The following is a 15920-nucleotide window of genomic DNA, read 5'->3' as shown; positions in this document are numbered from 1 at the left end:
AGCCCTTTTCCCTCTACATTCTCAACATAGTCTCTATCAGAAGTGTTTGGCTTGTGTTGGGTCCGACTTGGCCCGGGCGGTCAATATCTACTTAAAACACACAGATCTATCTTCAAATGTGTTTACATCTATAGATTAGTATTAAATCTTAAGTGGAATGGCCTGTAGTAAATACATCGTACTAATAGTGACACAATTAGAAGCCAATAACTTGTATGTTTCGTCCCCGTCTACGCAACCTGTCAGTATCCAATTATTTGGAAAAATCCTTTCCCGCGTTTCTTTCAATTAAAAAGGACTAATTTCATACGAGGGGGGTCTGTGATCTTAAAACACCATTAGTATGTTTACGTAGACACAAACACACGTGGTGTGGTCTGGTCTGGTCAGTAACTGACAACCTACTGATGACAAATGTCAATACACCTGGTCAGTAAACTGACCACTACACTGATCGAACGATGTGTGACGTCTACTATTCATCTAACAGTTGAAACATTTGTACATCAACGCATTCGTTTTCTCTTTGTTTGAGAGGCATTACTTAGAAGTTGACGGATGACAAGGCAGACAGATAAAGTTATCCATACAATTGTGTCTACCTTGTCATTCGTTTTCTACCAAGCATTTAAGATTGGGAGGCCTCTAAACGTGTAAGTTAGTTTCTTTTACAAAAGAATAGGATTTCGATCAAAAGGTTACAGTTAAAATGACAAATACAACGTTTATATCTATAAGGTTATGGTGAATTTTGGCTAAGGCGAAACAACCACTACTTTGAGAGTGGATGTTCAGAGTATGCGAAAAGGTGCTTCACTTTGTATACATGTAAATACGTTTGATGACAGCCCAGGCCTAGTCGGACCCAGCACAAGCCAAACACTTCTGATAGAGACTATGTTGAGAATGTAGAGGGAAAAGGGCTTCACTTTGAGCACCTTGTTTTCTTCATATACCGCCATCTGAGACACTATAAAATGGTATTTAGGTAGATATAACAATAGTCTATAGATGTAAACACATTTGAAGATACATCTGTGAGGTTTAAGTTGATTTTGACAGCCCGGGCCTAGTCGGACCGAACACTTCAGACAGAGATTTTCTTAAGAAAATACAGTAAAAATGTTTCACTTTGAGCCCCTTGTTTTCTTTAAGTACAGCCATCTGAGACACTATAAAGTGGTATATAGGTAGATTTAATACTAATCTATAGATGTAAACACATTTTAAGATACATCTGTGCGTTTAAAGTAGATTTTGACCGCCCGGGCCAAGTCGGACCCAACACAAGCCAAACACTTCAGACAGAGATTTTCTTAAGAAAATACAGTAAAAATATTTCACTTTGAGCCCCTTGTTTTCTTTAAGTACAGCCATCTGAGACACTATAAAGTGGTATTTAGGTAGATATTATACTAGTTGATAGATGTAAACACATTTGAAGATATATCTGTGAGGTTTAAGTTGATTTTGACCGCCCGGGCCAAGTCGGACCGAACACTGCAGACAGAGATTTTCTTAAGAAAATACAGTAAAAATGTTTCACTTTGAGCCCCTTGTTTTCTTTAAGTACAGCCATCTGAGACACTATAAAGTGGTATATAGGTAGATTTAATACTAATCTATAGATGTAAACACATTTGAAGATACATCTGTGTGTTTAAAGTAGATTTTGACCGCCCGGGCCAAGTCGAACCCAACACAAGCCAAACACTTCTGATAGAGACTATGTTGAGAATGTAGAGGGAAAAGGGCTTCACTTTGAGCCCCTTGTTTTCTTTAAATACCGCGATCTGAGACACTATAAAGTGGTATTTAGGTAGATATTATACTAGTTTATAGATGTGAATCCATTTGAAGATACATATGTGAGTTTAAAGTTGGTTTGACAGCCCGGGCCATGTGACTGTTGAGAGTATAGGGAGAAGAGGTCTGCTTTAACCAACGTGTCTGCTTTAAATACGATGAACAGTGACATTATAAAGTGGTATTTACTTAGATATAGTACGTTCCTATAAATAGAAACGCTATGCCGACAGATGGAAATTTGTATCACGACAGCTAGAAGTATTTGATACGTTTAAAATCTTATTTCGTTTAACGATTGCTCTTTTACATGTTACCTCGATCAGCGACGCTTACACACAGCTCCACTTTCTGGTTTTCAAGTGATTTACTCCGAATTACTTAATTATTGTGCACTTTTTTGTTTGGTGATTGTTCATTAATGTCATGTGTGTATGTTGCATCAATTATATGTAGGTATGGTGGCCAATAATGAAGTAATTAGCCAATAACACTTTGGCCCGTCTTGGTCAGGCCCGGCCCGACTTTTAGGCAATGCCGACGATGAACACTATAGAAAGTACAAAGACGCTAAACATGAATTTCGAAAACGCCATCGCAGATCAAAACAACGCAGTCTTGACGATAAACTCTGTGAAATATCGAAAGCTGCTGAAGTCGACATTAACGAAAATGTGAAAGTGACTAAACGCTTATCGAGACAGAATGGACAAATGTCAAAATTAACTGTTAATGGGATTTCTTCAACGACGCCAGAGGACATATGCTCAGCGTTTGGCATGTATTTTGCTGATTAGGGCTACACCTGTAATGTCTGTTTGTTTTGATAACTCTTTTGCTTCTGATGTAATTTGAAAAGATCGATAAATATCCTGATGTGGAAAAGCTTGATTCACCGATATCCGATCCTTTTACCTCCCAAGAGGTTTGGTGTACTGTCAAGTCATTGAAATGGGAAAATTCCCTGGTCCAGACTGCCTAACTAATAAACACCTTAAACGTGCAGGTAGATCATTATTTGGCAATTTAACTACACTGTTCAATGCTATAATCAAATATGAATATATACCAGCCTACTTCAGCCTCTTCGAAAACATTGCATACTATACGGAAAGAAATGGCTTGATGGCTTATTCCTTAAGCTACATGACATGGGTATAACTGGTAAAACATGGCGTCTCTTGCGTAATGCCTACTCGTCCATGCAATCATATGTTACATATGCAGGCTACAGCTCAGATGTATTTTCTATCTATCAAGGTGTTGGTCAAGGACGTGTATTATCTCCCTGGCTTTTCACATTATATATCAATGATCTCATTTGCAAGCTTGATTGCTCTGGCTACGGCCTCCGCCTACCTTGGGGTCACTATCAGGGTCAACTGCTAGCAGACGATACAACCATTGTCATTAGCTCTCCATCAGCACTGCAAAACCTGCTAGATATTGCTCACAATTATGCGTGTAGATGGCGTCTGGTTTATAATGTGAATAAAAGTGCAGTCATAGTATTTCCGCACTGTAAATATAATGTATCCGACCCTCATGTTTCCCGTGGAAACATAGAATTGCTACACACAAATTTTGTAATGTATGCTGGGGCTTGCCTTAGTGGCAGTATCTCAACACTCGAACGCTCGCCTATTGCATGTGAAAAGCTGAAAAGACTTATTATTGTCAACCATAACAATGGTTTGTATTTCGGTGGGTTGAACCCAATTGCAGCTGTTTTATGTTCTGTCTAACATGGTCAAAATAGGATGCTCTAGGATAGAATCGCGAGAATGCCATTGCGGAACTGTAGTCCATGACATAGTCAAACACATTTTTATGTCATGTACTATTAATATGCAAGAAAGAAATGAAATGTTCGAAAATATCTTTGATATCACAGATGCGAATTCCTTTGTTGACCTTTGGTCAAATGATGATGATGTTATCATGTCTTTCCTCTTAGGCGGACTAACTGAATGCATGAAAGACCTTGAGCTTGAGATATGGGGCGAAACTATGTTAATAGTCTCTCATTACGTTAACAAGTGGTAACACTTGTTCATACCCCCTCCACTATGACACGTAACTACTTTGTTTAGTTATAATCTAATTCATGTATCTACAATGTATCTTATAAAATGTATCTTCAGTACCTGAGGAAATAAAGACAATCTATCTATCTATCTATTGTTTTCTCATATACTTCAGACGACATTGGCTTTCAATTTTGCAAATTTTCAAGAACCTTTGAACCAGAGATTAACTATGTCTGTGGTCACCTCGTTCAGTGACAACTGCCCTAGTGACCAAGGAACGAAGTTCTCCCTTATGAAGTGTTTGTCGTGTGGTGAACACAGTTGAAAAGTCAAGTGTTTTGACATAATAGAACTTCGTAGGTTTCTGAGATAACAAAAAACAAATCCTTTGAGGTTTTTAAAATCCGTGTCTCAAATACTTTCTTTAGATGTAAAAAAAGTCCTTCCTTGATTGCATTAAGGATTGTGGTTAAGTTTTTAGATACCATTTGGTGGTACATTTGCTGGGACCAGCAATATATCTTTCTTCTTCTGGATCCGAGACACGAACTGATTCATTGATGAATGGAGTTCAGATGGGTGTAAATCTACATGCACTTTCACTTTCACATTATATTCCTACTGTCAGAAGGTGTTGATCACGAAGTTCAATTGTTGAAACAAGCTGAATTGACGATCTAGAAGTGTCTTACCAAAACATTTTGGGCGATTGTGGGGACTAGATACCTAGCTAGTTGCTGCCATGGCCACTGTCCATGCCCAGAAAGACTTCCCCTGCCGAGCTAGACAGAAACCCCTCACTGGACTACCTGTTATTCCAGATTAGCGCACAAGGAAGTCTTCCCAGATGCCAATTAGAAATTAGGTTGTTTCTGCCAGTTCACCCAAATGTGTATGGAATAGAAAGCAACTGTGCAGACTCCCGTTTTACTACAGTGCCAATCCTGAGATCTAGAGATTTTTTCCGTGTTGACACTTATTCCTTTGAGACAACTTCCTGGCTTTGTGGCTTCCTGGTTCCTGGCTACCAAGCTTCCTACCTGCTTAAAATCTGAATGTCTAAAGGAACATGTCTGAATAATGTGACTGTGTATATGTATATGGATATTGCAATGAAAAATAATGAAAATTAACTGTCATATATGTCAATGTTTACGCTCATTTAGGCTATATGCTAAATCATCTAATATGGCGAACCCTGAATTATTTTGCCTTGGCTTTATAGACGACCCCCTGTTAATCCGAATGAAGCGAGACACATGACTGATTTCGAGAAAGATTCTCCCAAAATTTAAAATCCGTTAATAATAAATTGCTTACCGTCATGAACCCCAGCAGTTGTACAAATCACAAAAACGCATCCGCTACAGAAAAGCGTGACATTCGATGCAAAAGTTGACTTTTATGCATTTCACTACCAAAGAATGGGTATAAAAACATGTGCGTTAACGGGATTCCATATGCATTGTTAAGCATCGTGCTGACGACAACCACTCAACAACAAAATTACGCAATTATTCAACATTACGAAATGCCACGCCTGTCCGAAAATGAGCGTCTGCGAGCCATTGGTATGCTTGAAGCAGGATCGAGTCAACGTCATGTTGCAAGACAATTTAACGTCCACAGAAACACCATTTGGTGTTTATGGCAACACTGGCAACAGACGAATGCAGTCAGAGACCATCGTCGGAGTGGCAGGCCACGCGTAACCAATAATCGACAAGACAACTTGATTCGAACAACATACCTACGAAATCGTGACTACAAGAAGCATCCCTGGCCTTCGACGAATATCTTCACAAACCGTACGTCGTCGCCTCAGATGTGCAGGGATTGTCGCCAGAAGACCCGCCAGACATTCCATTTTGACAGAGAGCTTCTACGCTGGACGGCCATGCAGTGTGGACAAGTTCTATTCACTGACGAGTCTCGTTTTACCTCAGCCACAGCGATGGACGGATTCGAGTGTACCCACGTCGAGGTGAACGTTACGTCAATCATTGTGTCATGGAATAAGATCGGTTCGGGGGCGGCTGCGTTATTGTATGGGGTGGGATTACAAGGACAAGGACAAGGACAAGGCAAGACAGAGGACCCGTTTGATAGTGGTAGAGGGAAATCTCAATGGACAGCGCTACCGCGACGAGATCATCGGCCCTGTTTCTACCGTTTTTGCCTCGTCATGGCTCAGGGATTACCTTTCAACATGACAACGCCCGGCCTCATATTGCTCGACTTGTTCAGGATTCTCTTCAACAAAACAACGTGAATTTCGTCCCCTGGCCGGCTCGCCCCCCTGATCTCTCACCAATCGAGCACCTTTGGGATGAGATGGATCGGCGCCTTCGACGTCAACCACGTGTTCCACAGACACTCCAGGAACTTCGAAACATGCTCAAGCAGATATGGACAGATATCCCACTGGACTTTGTGCGACGCCTGGTCCATAGTTACATAGCTATTGATTTGTAAATTGACATTTTGGCATGTTCATCTTTTTGATGAAATCACGCATTTTCTGAAGTCAGTATGGCAAATTAAACAATTTGAACACTTACAGGAGTCTTTTATCTGTTGCAAACCGAAATTGTTTCAGATTTGGTAAAAAACATAACTTTGCATTACATCTTATTCAATGTCACAGGAACTTTTGGTGTTCAGTATATTATTCCCGCAAGGGTTTACGTCTTTCAATGGCTACAAGTTGCTTGAAGCGTAAAGAAAAACGGCTATCTGTGACTGACTGTTTGAATGATGTTCACTATGGTTGGATCTCAACCTAACTAATTTCGTATATCGTAATGATAAAAAAACCAAGGTATATACAAAATTTGCTTTATTGACGGATAGTATACATTATGCATGATACATTATGACATGCCTTCATTCCTTTGACATATTGAAACACATCGCGACCTTGACACTATTTAGTCGAGGCATGTGCAGCATGTTGCTGTAGCTTCATCACATTCTACAGGCTTGTTGGGGAAGCGGTCAATGTCGATGGAGAGGAGTATGCCAGCGACGATGAAGACGATGGCGGCAATAAGAGTGATCCCCCAGGAAAACCCCAGATAGAAGACGGCGAAATATATCTCGCCTCTGCTCCAGTAGACAAACAAACCGCACAAGAGCAAGCCAGCTTTAAAAATATTTATATATGAATCAGCACATGCTATGTTTAGAAGGCCTTTGTCATATTTATATTTGTATTTGTTTGAGTTTGTAATCATAAGGGTACCCATTGATCGAGGGCGGACACTTTCTACTTATTTCTGTTTTGAATATCCTTATTTAGAGATTGGTATTATTGATCGACTGTTTTTTGTTCAACGACACTCAGCAATATCCCAGCTATATGACGGTTGTCTGTAAATCATCGAGTCTGGTCAGACAATCCAGTGATTGACAACATATGCATCTATGTCGTCGCCTCTTACGACAAGCATAGCTTTGCTTACCCGGAATCCAGACAATAAGTTGTGAATGGCCGAGTAGAATTCTTACATTTGGAAACAATAACCTCTTTAAACCGGTACAAAGATGTGAATGGTCCAGTTGAATTCTTACATTTGGAAACAGGAACTGTAACTACTCCTACCTGGTATAAAGGCGTGTATGATCGCTGCAATCCGGATTGCCATTTTGTTTACACATGCGACATCACACAGGATGATGAAAGAAAGTATGACGCCGACAAAACCAAGGATCAAGCCAATCGTCACAACCACTTGCACGGTAATAAACCAGTCTTCATCTGCAAGATAGAGGGAACAATGATCCAATAATATGGTGTGGACCTTCCCCAAATAGACATAGGTAAACCAGTCTTAATCTGCAAGATGCAGTGAATAAAGTACTGTAACATGGTGTGTTCCTTCCCCAATAGACCTATGTAAACGAGTCTTCATCTGCAAGAAGCAGTGAATAAAGTACAGTAACATGGTGTGTCCCTTCCCCAATAGACCTATGTAAACCAGTCTTGATCTGCAAGATTTGTCCTGTAAGATACAGTGCATAGTGATACATTAGTTAACATGGCGCGTACCTTCTCTAATATATAAAACAGCTGTTGATCTGCATGATAAGTGTATAGTGTACTGTAACATGGCGTGTACCTTATATGTATCAAACATACATGAAGTTCAAGCAACCGCCATTTCACTGTATAGTGAGTGAGTTGGATTTAACGCCGCCTTTAACAGTATTCCAAGTACATCACGGCGTGTCAGCTTTATGTGGAAGGAAAGCCCGAAGTGATGCAGATCTGAGACGTTTATCACTTTGGTGAAACCAACGAGCACGGGTATGGTGCTGACAAACCTAGAAACATAATCGGGGAGAACTGGGATTCGAACCCACAATCATGGGTTTCTGGCGTGCCCAAGGGACGCAACTCTGCACAGCGAATCACGGCGTCTAAGACGACTGGGCCAACCGTGCCCCGTTTCACTTAATAAGAATTTAACATCGATGCTCCCTATCTGCACTGATATAGAGCATACTGTAAAAAAGGGTCATTTGCTTGTTGTTCACATAAGACTGGAATATGCATCCCGATGGTTTTTTAAGGGTTATAATAAGACGTTAATTACTTTTTTTATTGTGTTGAGGAGCTGTTTATTTAACAGAATCCGTCCACGTGAAGACAGATATATTTCGTTTCACTTAATCTTTTGGGTTATCTAAATCGTACATTTAGAACACTCCACATTTTAGACATACCTCCTAGTGGATCAGATGGAGTTGAGACACATACGCTCCCGGTGCACCTCTCCCAGAGTCCTTCGTTCTGACCTCCTCTTGAACTCCATAGTGGCGTCCCGAACCCCAGAAGAAGAAGGCCAAATGCAAAGAGAAACAAGAATGCTGACACCTTGACGAAGACCGAAGTCGTACCACAACAACCTGCGTGTGTCATCTCGGATGCTTTCTGGGGAATAATTCTAAATCCGACTCAGCTATCCCTTTTAATAGTCACTGAGGTTTCATTGGTTTCCAGATGATGAAAATGCAAATAAAATGGTCACATGATGAACTACTTTGAGTTATTCAGGTTTACACGTGCTTCGGATAACAATATTATGATATAGGGTGTTCACGTGCTTGTGTGATATATATATATATACACACCTCGACGGATTTAGGTGGTTGTTGCGCCTGAATATTGATAACATCACGTCCATCGTAGTCACATTAGGAACGAAATATTGTTAATTTAGAGCTTGGCGACTATATATTTTCCTCGAAATCAATTTAAATCAAGATGCGCATGACATGAAGACCAGTGAAGAATAATGAATATAGTTTTCTGTTTACACACCACGAATGCGTATATTTCATCAGGCCCTGAGATTGCAAACATAGTCCACACTGTTCCATTTACTGGGGTTGAACTAGGGATTGTGTAGAAGAAGTGCTATCAAAATGGAAATTGTTTTTATTATATTTTACAAATTAGAATAAATCAATGCAGCAAACAGTCAGGCTGGTTAGGCCAATCATCAGCTAAGGGCCCTTGACTTCTCACAGGAAGTGATGCCTAGTCGAACCCACAAAGAACCTTTCGGAGAATGTGAAGTCTTCCCAACACTGCAGCCTTGTTCCAGTCCTTAATGTAAAAAAAACCTCTTAATGTAAACATGTTTACATTAAGGGTTGAAGTGACAGATAATATTTTTTTTACATTAAGGGTTATCGCTCTGAGATATTACTTTTCGAACTTTCATGAAGCTTCGCATATTTAATTGATCGTTACTTTGTCTAGTTGTGCAAATGACCACCTGGTTGTTATATTCAGGCTTCATAAAAGGGTTTATGACCCACAACTCTTTTAACCGATTTTTTATCAAACCTACTGTTTTACAAAGGTTATTTTTCGATACTCTGCAAAGTAACCTCGTTACTATCCTAATACCTTAACGACGGAAAGGAGGACTCAGCCCAAGCAGATCAGACTAATTTGTAGATGATGGTAGGTTGTTAGAATGGTCCATTAACTGAGTTTTAGGCATGAAATAATGGACATTTTGTTGCAGTATTACGGATATGACAGTTAAGCATACACCAGACAAACGACAGGAATTCCAATGCAATCATGTTTTGTTTAAAAAAAAACCAAAGGTTTCCCATGGCCAAGTACCGTGCCGAGTCAAATATAGGCACTTAAAGTTTATATTTAGTATTTTCTATAGCAGTTTAGCATATCCTGCAGTAAGACCATTGTTGATTGAAAAAAGCGGAAAAGAATATAAGGCATACGGCCTGTCGAGTATTTCATGTCATTTAGGAACCGACCATTCGATCTTCTGGGGGAGCTGACATGAGCTCACCACGGAACTTCGACATGTTTTATGAATAAACCGTTTTGGATTGTGAATAGATTTCGCATGACGGATGACGCACGCCGTACAAAGACGGATGACAATACGTCACATAAGCCTTTCGGACATCTTGCATGTATGGATAAAAATTAAGCTTACTAGAACTGTCCTATGGGGAATAAATGAAGGCATGTCGTACAGTGTCCGTAGCTACACCTGCATGTACGTACATGTCTGAAAGATCGATGTAGTAGTTTAGAAGTTGTCCAGACAAATTGAAATGACGAAGTAATAAAAATAACACAATTGCAATGTGCCCAACAACATATTGGAGTGGCCACGTGTACAAGGTTTAATTGAAATCAGTCAATTAATTTGGAAGGAATTGTTCGGAAAGTTGTTTTCTGCGGACAGACCGACAGACGGGCTGACACGCTGATTCCATTATACCCCCTAACTTCGTTGCGGGGGTACAATGAACCAATAATCTAATGAAATGATATTTACGAGGGTTTTCAAAAGGAATTCATAAATAGATATTTACTCATTTAGATGTTTGAGACATGGAAATTACAAAATGGCGACTGTGATACCATCTTGGACTACTGAATGAGGTTATATTACTGTATGTTGTGCTGATCTACACAACTAGTTTCATAAAGAGCACTAATTAGTATGGTAAAATAGTCTTGAAAAGGGTTAACTATCTAAACTTCGACCAATCAGAGGACTCCACTCCGTTGGTATTGTACTAAAATGTGCTTTGTGTGCCAAAATATATCTAAATATCACTTTTAACGAAATCGAACAACTAAATTTCGACCAATCAGTTGTCTCAGTTATATTGCCATGATGGTGAGAAAACCTATTCGGTTGAGACCTGAAATGCGTTGTATCTAAATACCAACTTTGAACGAAATCTCTGAATATCGATTAATCAGATGCGCAGATGCTCTTTCCGTTTCCATGGAAGCAAGGTGGTAACGTCAATAAAGTCATTGTATAGTGTCCCCAGATACACCTTTGTACCAAGATTTAACAAAATCGTCAGTTATGACCCATAAAGAAAACCTGTAAATAACGACAAGGTTGTCGTTGTTGAGAGGCTGTTCGAATATGAAAGGTGCAGTGCACGTTCACAAGTTCCATGGCTCTACTTTTTGTTGTTCCTTAGAAAACGCGCACAGTTGAAGGAAGAATATATTCTATTACGAATAATTAGTCTTCACTTTATTCAGTACTTGTAGGCCATGGGCCTTTTTTTTTGTACAAACGAAATACAATTTAGGTGCAAACAGTTTAAAATACAACACATTCCTTTGCAATTTTAAAAAAAAGCAGTTTTAACATAATTGCATATTATCAAAGTTGGAGTATTTGTGTTCTTACAGCATTGGCGTAAAACAAGAACATTTCTGTATTCATATTGATAATAGGGTCTTGCGATGACAGTGGTGTATTAAACTTCAGAATATTTTGAAAGATGTAAAAAGTTTGCCTTAGATGGCTATAACATGGTAAAATTAACAAAAAGTGATAATCATTTTCGATATGGTTTATGTTACGAACTTTACATTGTCTAAACTACGAGGAATAGTGAAATGTCGCCCGCGTTCAATTTCTAAATTGTGAGAACTGAGCCGAAAACAAGTCAATGTGGTCCTGAATTTATTTACAGTTATACTGCTATTATTATTATTAAACATATTTTATTGTCCAAAAAGACAAAGGGATTGGGCACAAGTGCAACACTTATAACCGCCTTCTCCCTATAAACAGTTAAACATAATATTGCATAATAGAAATGAACAATTTACAATTGAAGCTTGACATTGTGGAAACATAGTGCGCAATATATACTGAACAACAAAAGTTCCTGTGACATTGAATAAGATTTAATGCAAAGTTATGTTTTTTACTAAATCTGAAACAATTTCGGTTTGCAACAGATAAAAGACTCCTGTAAGTGTTCAAATGGTTTAATTTGCCACACTGACTTCAGAAAATGCGTGATTTCATCAAAAAGACCATGAACATGCCAAAATGTCAATTTACAAATCAATAGAGTGTGTGACAACCTCTGGTTCTCATGGAACGGACCAGGCGTCGCACAAAGTCCTGTGGGATATCTGTCTATATCTGCTGGAGCATGTTTCGAAGTTCCTGGAGTGTCTGTGGAACACGTGGTTGACGTCGAAGGCGCCGATCCATCTCATCCCAAAGGTGCTCGATTGGTGAGAGATCAGGGGAGCGAGCCGGCCAGGGGATGACATTCACGTTGTTTTGTTGAAGAGAATCCTGAACAAGTCGAGCAATATGAGGCCGGGCGTTGTCATGTTGAAAGGTAATCCCTGAGCCATGACGAGGCCAAACCGGTAGAACAACAGGGCCGATGATCTCGTCGCGGTAGCGCTGTCCATTGAGATTTCCCTCTACCACTATCAAACGGGTCCCCTGTCTTGCTGTAATCCCACCCCATACAATAACGCTGCCGCCCCCTAACCGATCTTCTTCCATGACACAATGATTGACGTAACGTTCACCTCGACGTGGGTACACTCGAATCCGTCCGTCGCTGTGGCTGAGGTAAAAACGAGACTCGTCAGCGAATAGAACTTGTCAACTCTGCATGGCCGTCCAGCGTAGAAGCTGTCTGCACCACTGTAGACGTGCTAGACGGTGGGTTCCTGTCAAAATGGGACGTCTGGCGGGTCTTCTGGCGACAATCTCTGCACATCTGAGGCGACGACGTACGGTTTGTGAAGATATTCGTCGAAGGCCAGGGATGCTTCTTGCAGTCACTGTTGCTGGCTGGAATCGATTTCGTAGGTATGTTGTTCAAATCCAGTTGCCTTGACGATTATTGGTTACGCGTAGCCTGCCACTCCGACGATGGTCTCTGACTGCATTCGTCTGTTGCCAATGTTGCCATAAACACCAAATGGTGTTTCTGTGGACATGAAATTGTCTTGCAATATCACGTTGACTCGATCTTGCTTCAAGCATACCAATGGCTCGCAGACGCTCATTTTCGGACAGGCGTGGCATTTCGTATTGTTGAATAATTGCGTAATTTTGTTGTTTTTCTGAGTGGTTGTTGTCAGCACGATGCTAAAAAATGCATATGGAATCCCGTTAACGCACATGTTTTTATACCCATTCTTGGGTAGTGAAATGCATGGGGCTTGCATAAAAGTCAACTTTTGCATCGAATGCATGCTTTTCTGTAGCAGTTGCGTTTTGTGATTTGATTCCATACGTGTACTACAATATCGAAAACCAAACTTTACTTGTTTGAAAAATACACTGAAATATTGGTGTCACAGGAACTTTTGTTGTCGAGTATATGTAGAATTTTTTGTCCTCCAAGATTATCGATAGCTGTCAGAAATGTCTCCCTAAAATCATCATATAAGGTACATTCGAAGAATAAATGGAATGAATTTTCACAAGGAGTTCCGCATTTTCAGGAAATAAGATAAGTTAACACGTAACAGGTCGGAATTTAGTGTCCAACAACTTTCTCAGTCTAGTGTGCAATATGTTTGTAGATCTCTTACCGAAATTATAGTGCATAGGTGGTGATGTAGGCTGCTCAGGTGCGACAGCTTTTAAAGAAGATATTGACGATGTAAGGTCTTCGGGCCAACATAACATACAACACAGAGGTACGAACACAAGACGTTTACTTGACAAGGACAATAACGAGACTGATTTAGGCCATGGGGTACATAGGTCCACCGTGCACCGGAATAACTTCAGCTTTATTTTGATATATTACACATAGAGATTGGACAATTGTAAAGACATTTATTGACCTTTTTGTTGCAGTACAAAAATGACGCTCGACGCGGATTGCAAAATCGCGATTTTGAGGGTACCACCACAAATATGATGAAAACAGGAAGTGCATCCCTATATTTTCAATGTTAACATATGATTTCATGTTCAGGACATACTAAGGCACGGTGGACCTATTTAGCCCATGGCCTAAATTATTCTTGTCCACTTTTATTGATAATCTTGATGTTGAAATGTATGTTAAAATAGAGATGATGGAAGACCATGATATGTTAGCATTCTTTCTCGGTGCAGATAACAATGACATTGATGAAATAACGTGGCATTTCATTTTTGTAGAATGAAAAACATAATAATATCCTTAACAACGTGTGGTAATATTACTATTGTTAATAGGTCTCACTGTTTATAGCCTATATATATGCAGGACATTGATATAAAATATAAGTTTGATTATTTTGTTTTTTTGAATATTTAATTACGTAATTTTTATGTTTTGAGAATCTTCGGATGTATCTGGAGGAAATAAAGACATTCATTCATTCATTCTTTCATTGTTTTAAAAGCAATCACAGGAACACTTTTTTTTAATGAAAATGGTATAAATTCATTCATAAACGTACGATTAGGTTGAGGATCACCCATGTGCGAATGTCAGTGAATGAATTGCGAAAATATTATTAGAAACATTTATTGAAGTATAAAATATAGGCGTGCCCAAGTAAGGCTTGGGTCGAAATATGTTGTAAGTTGTAAACTATAATGCAAGCCACATGATTACAACCAGTGTTTCTGCTACGTTTACATATACAAAGAAAATCAAGACTTTCATGAAGTGAATGATGGTAAACTGAAACAACTATTCATCATACATGTATATCATATAACACATACACATAGACAAGAAACAAATGTACTTTGGTAGGTTTAAATGCACTCACAAATTGTGTCAGAAATGGGCAATGAAATCCTAAACTGTCATGTTTTTAACGTAATGATGTCATATAGTCTTACGATCTCAACCTTATCGCTAAGGCTGACATAGACCTATTGTTGCTTTGTGAATCCAGTGTAACTTCAGACGAATGTAATCTTAATTCTAACACAAGTGAACCATATTAATTATATTTCAGAAGGGGGGGGGGGGGGGGGGGAGGGGGCTACGTCTTTGTATCCAAGTTCCATGATCGTTAATTGATTGTCAGCACTAACCCATAATGTAATATGTGGTATATGTTAACGTCACGTCGTTAAATAACTGAGATATTGCTTCAAGGATTTAAACATTGACTGGCCAACAGCCTTTTAATAAGTAGAATTCTCAATCAAAAGAGCCCACATGTATGTACCCAATATCACCCCTTGAAGGTAATTGCGGTATTAATCGCATAATACACCTCCAGCGCCTTGCTTTCACCCTTATCCAGATATGCTATCACTGCTGGGTGATTTTAGTCCTTACACATCGAGCTGGGGGTTAATCACACGACTCTCCGTGATATAAGTGACACACTTTGTGTCCAACACACCCACTCACTAATCACACGACACTCCGTGGTATAAGTGACACACTTTTCAAACCAGTTTTAAACCAAACTCACTCACTCACTAATCACAAAACGCTCCATTGTATAAATGAAATACTGTTCAAACCAGTGTTTAACCAAACTCACTCACTAATCACACAACGCTCCATGGTATAAATGAAATACTGTTCAAACCGGTGGTAAACCAAACTCACTCACTAATCACATGACACTCCGTGGTATCAATGAAATTCTTTTCAAACCAGTGTTAAACCAAACTCACTCACTCACTAATCACACAACGCTCCATTGTATCAGTGAAATACTGTTCAAACCAGTGTTAAACTAAACTCACTCACTCACTAATCACACAACGCACCATTGTATAAGTGGTATAGAGTAATAGTGGTATAGACTAATCACATGACACT

General features: G+C 39.4%; 1 protein-coding gene across 1 annotated transcript; it reads right to left on the bottom strand.

The window, feature by feature from the left end:
• Positions 1-6681: 6681 nt before the first annotated feature.
• LOC124134802 lies at positions 6682-8776 on the bottom strand. Its single transcript, XM_046499846.2, has 3 exons — positions 8565-8776; positions 7441-7596; positions 6682-6981 (listed from the first exon to the last, which is right to left on the bottom strand). The coding sequence occupies exons 1-3, from the start codon at positions 8758-8760 to the stop codon at positions 6767-6769; spliced, it is 567 nt and encodes a 188-aa protein (XP_046355802.2). The 5' UTR covers positions 8761-8776; the 3' UTR covers positions 6682-6766.
• Positions 8777-15920: the final 7144 nt, after the last annotated feature.

The sequence above is a fragment of the Haliotis rufescens genome, unplaced genomic scaffold, assembly GCF_023055435.1.
Source record: "Haliotis rufescens isolate VD_foot unplaced genomic scaffold, xgHalRufe1.0.p SCAF_3, whole genome shotgun sequence".
Taxonomy (NCBI): Eukaryota; Metazoa; Mollusca; class Gastropoda; order Lepetellida; family Haliotidae; genus Haliotis; species Haliotis rufescens.
The sequence above is the reverse complement of the archived record's forward strand: the minus strand, read 5'-3'. Positions and strand labels throughout refer to the sequence as shown.

Excerpts from the sequence above, each read along its gene's own strand:
- LOC124134802 (XM_046499846.2), bottom strand. The coding sequence starts at position 8,760 with ATGACACACGCAGGTTGTTGTGGTACGACTTCGGTCTTCGTCAAGGTG. Across the intron at positions 7,597-8,564 it reads TCCATCTGATCCACTAGGAG|ATGAAGACTGGTTTATTACC; the intron begins GTATGTCTAAAA and ends TCTATCTTGCAG. Across the intron at positions 6,982-7,440 it reads CATACACGCCTTTATACCAG|CTGGCTTGCTCTTGTGCGGT; the intron begins GTAGGAGTAGTT and ends ATATTTTTAAAG.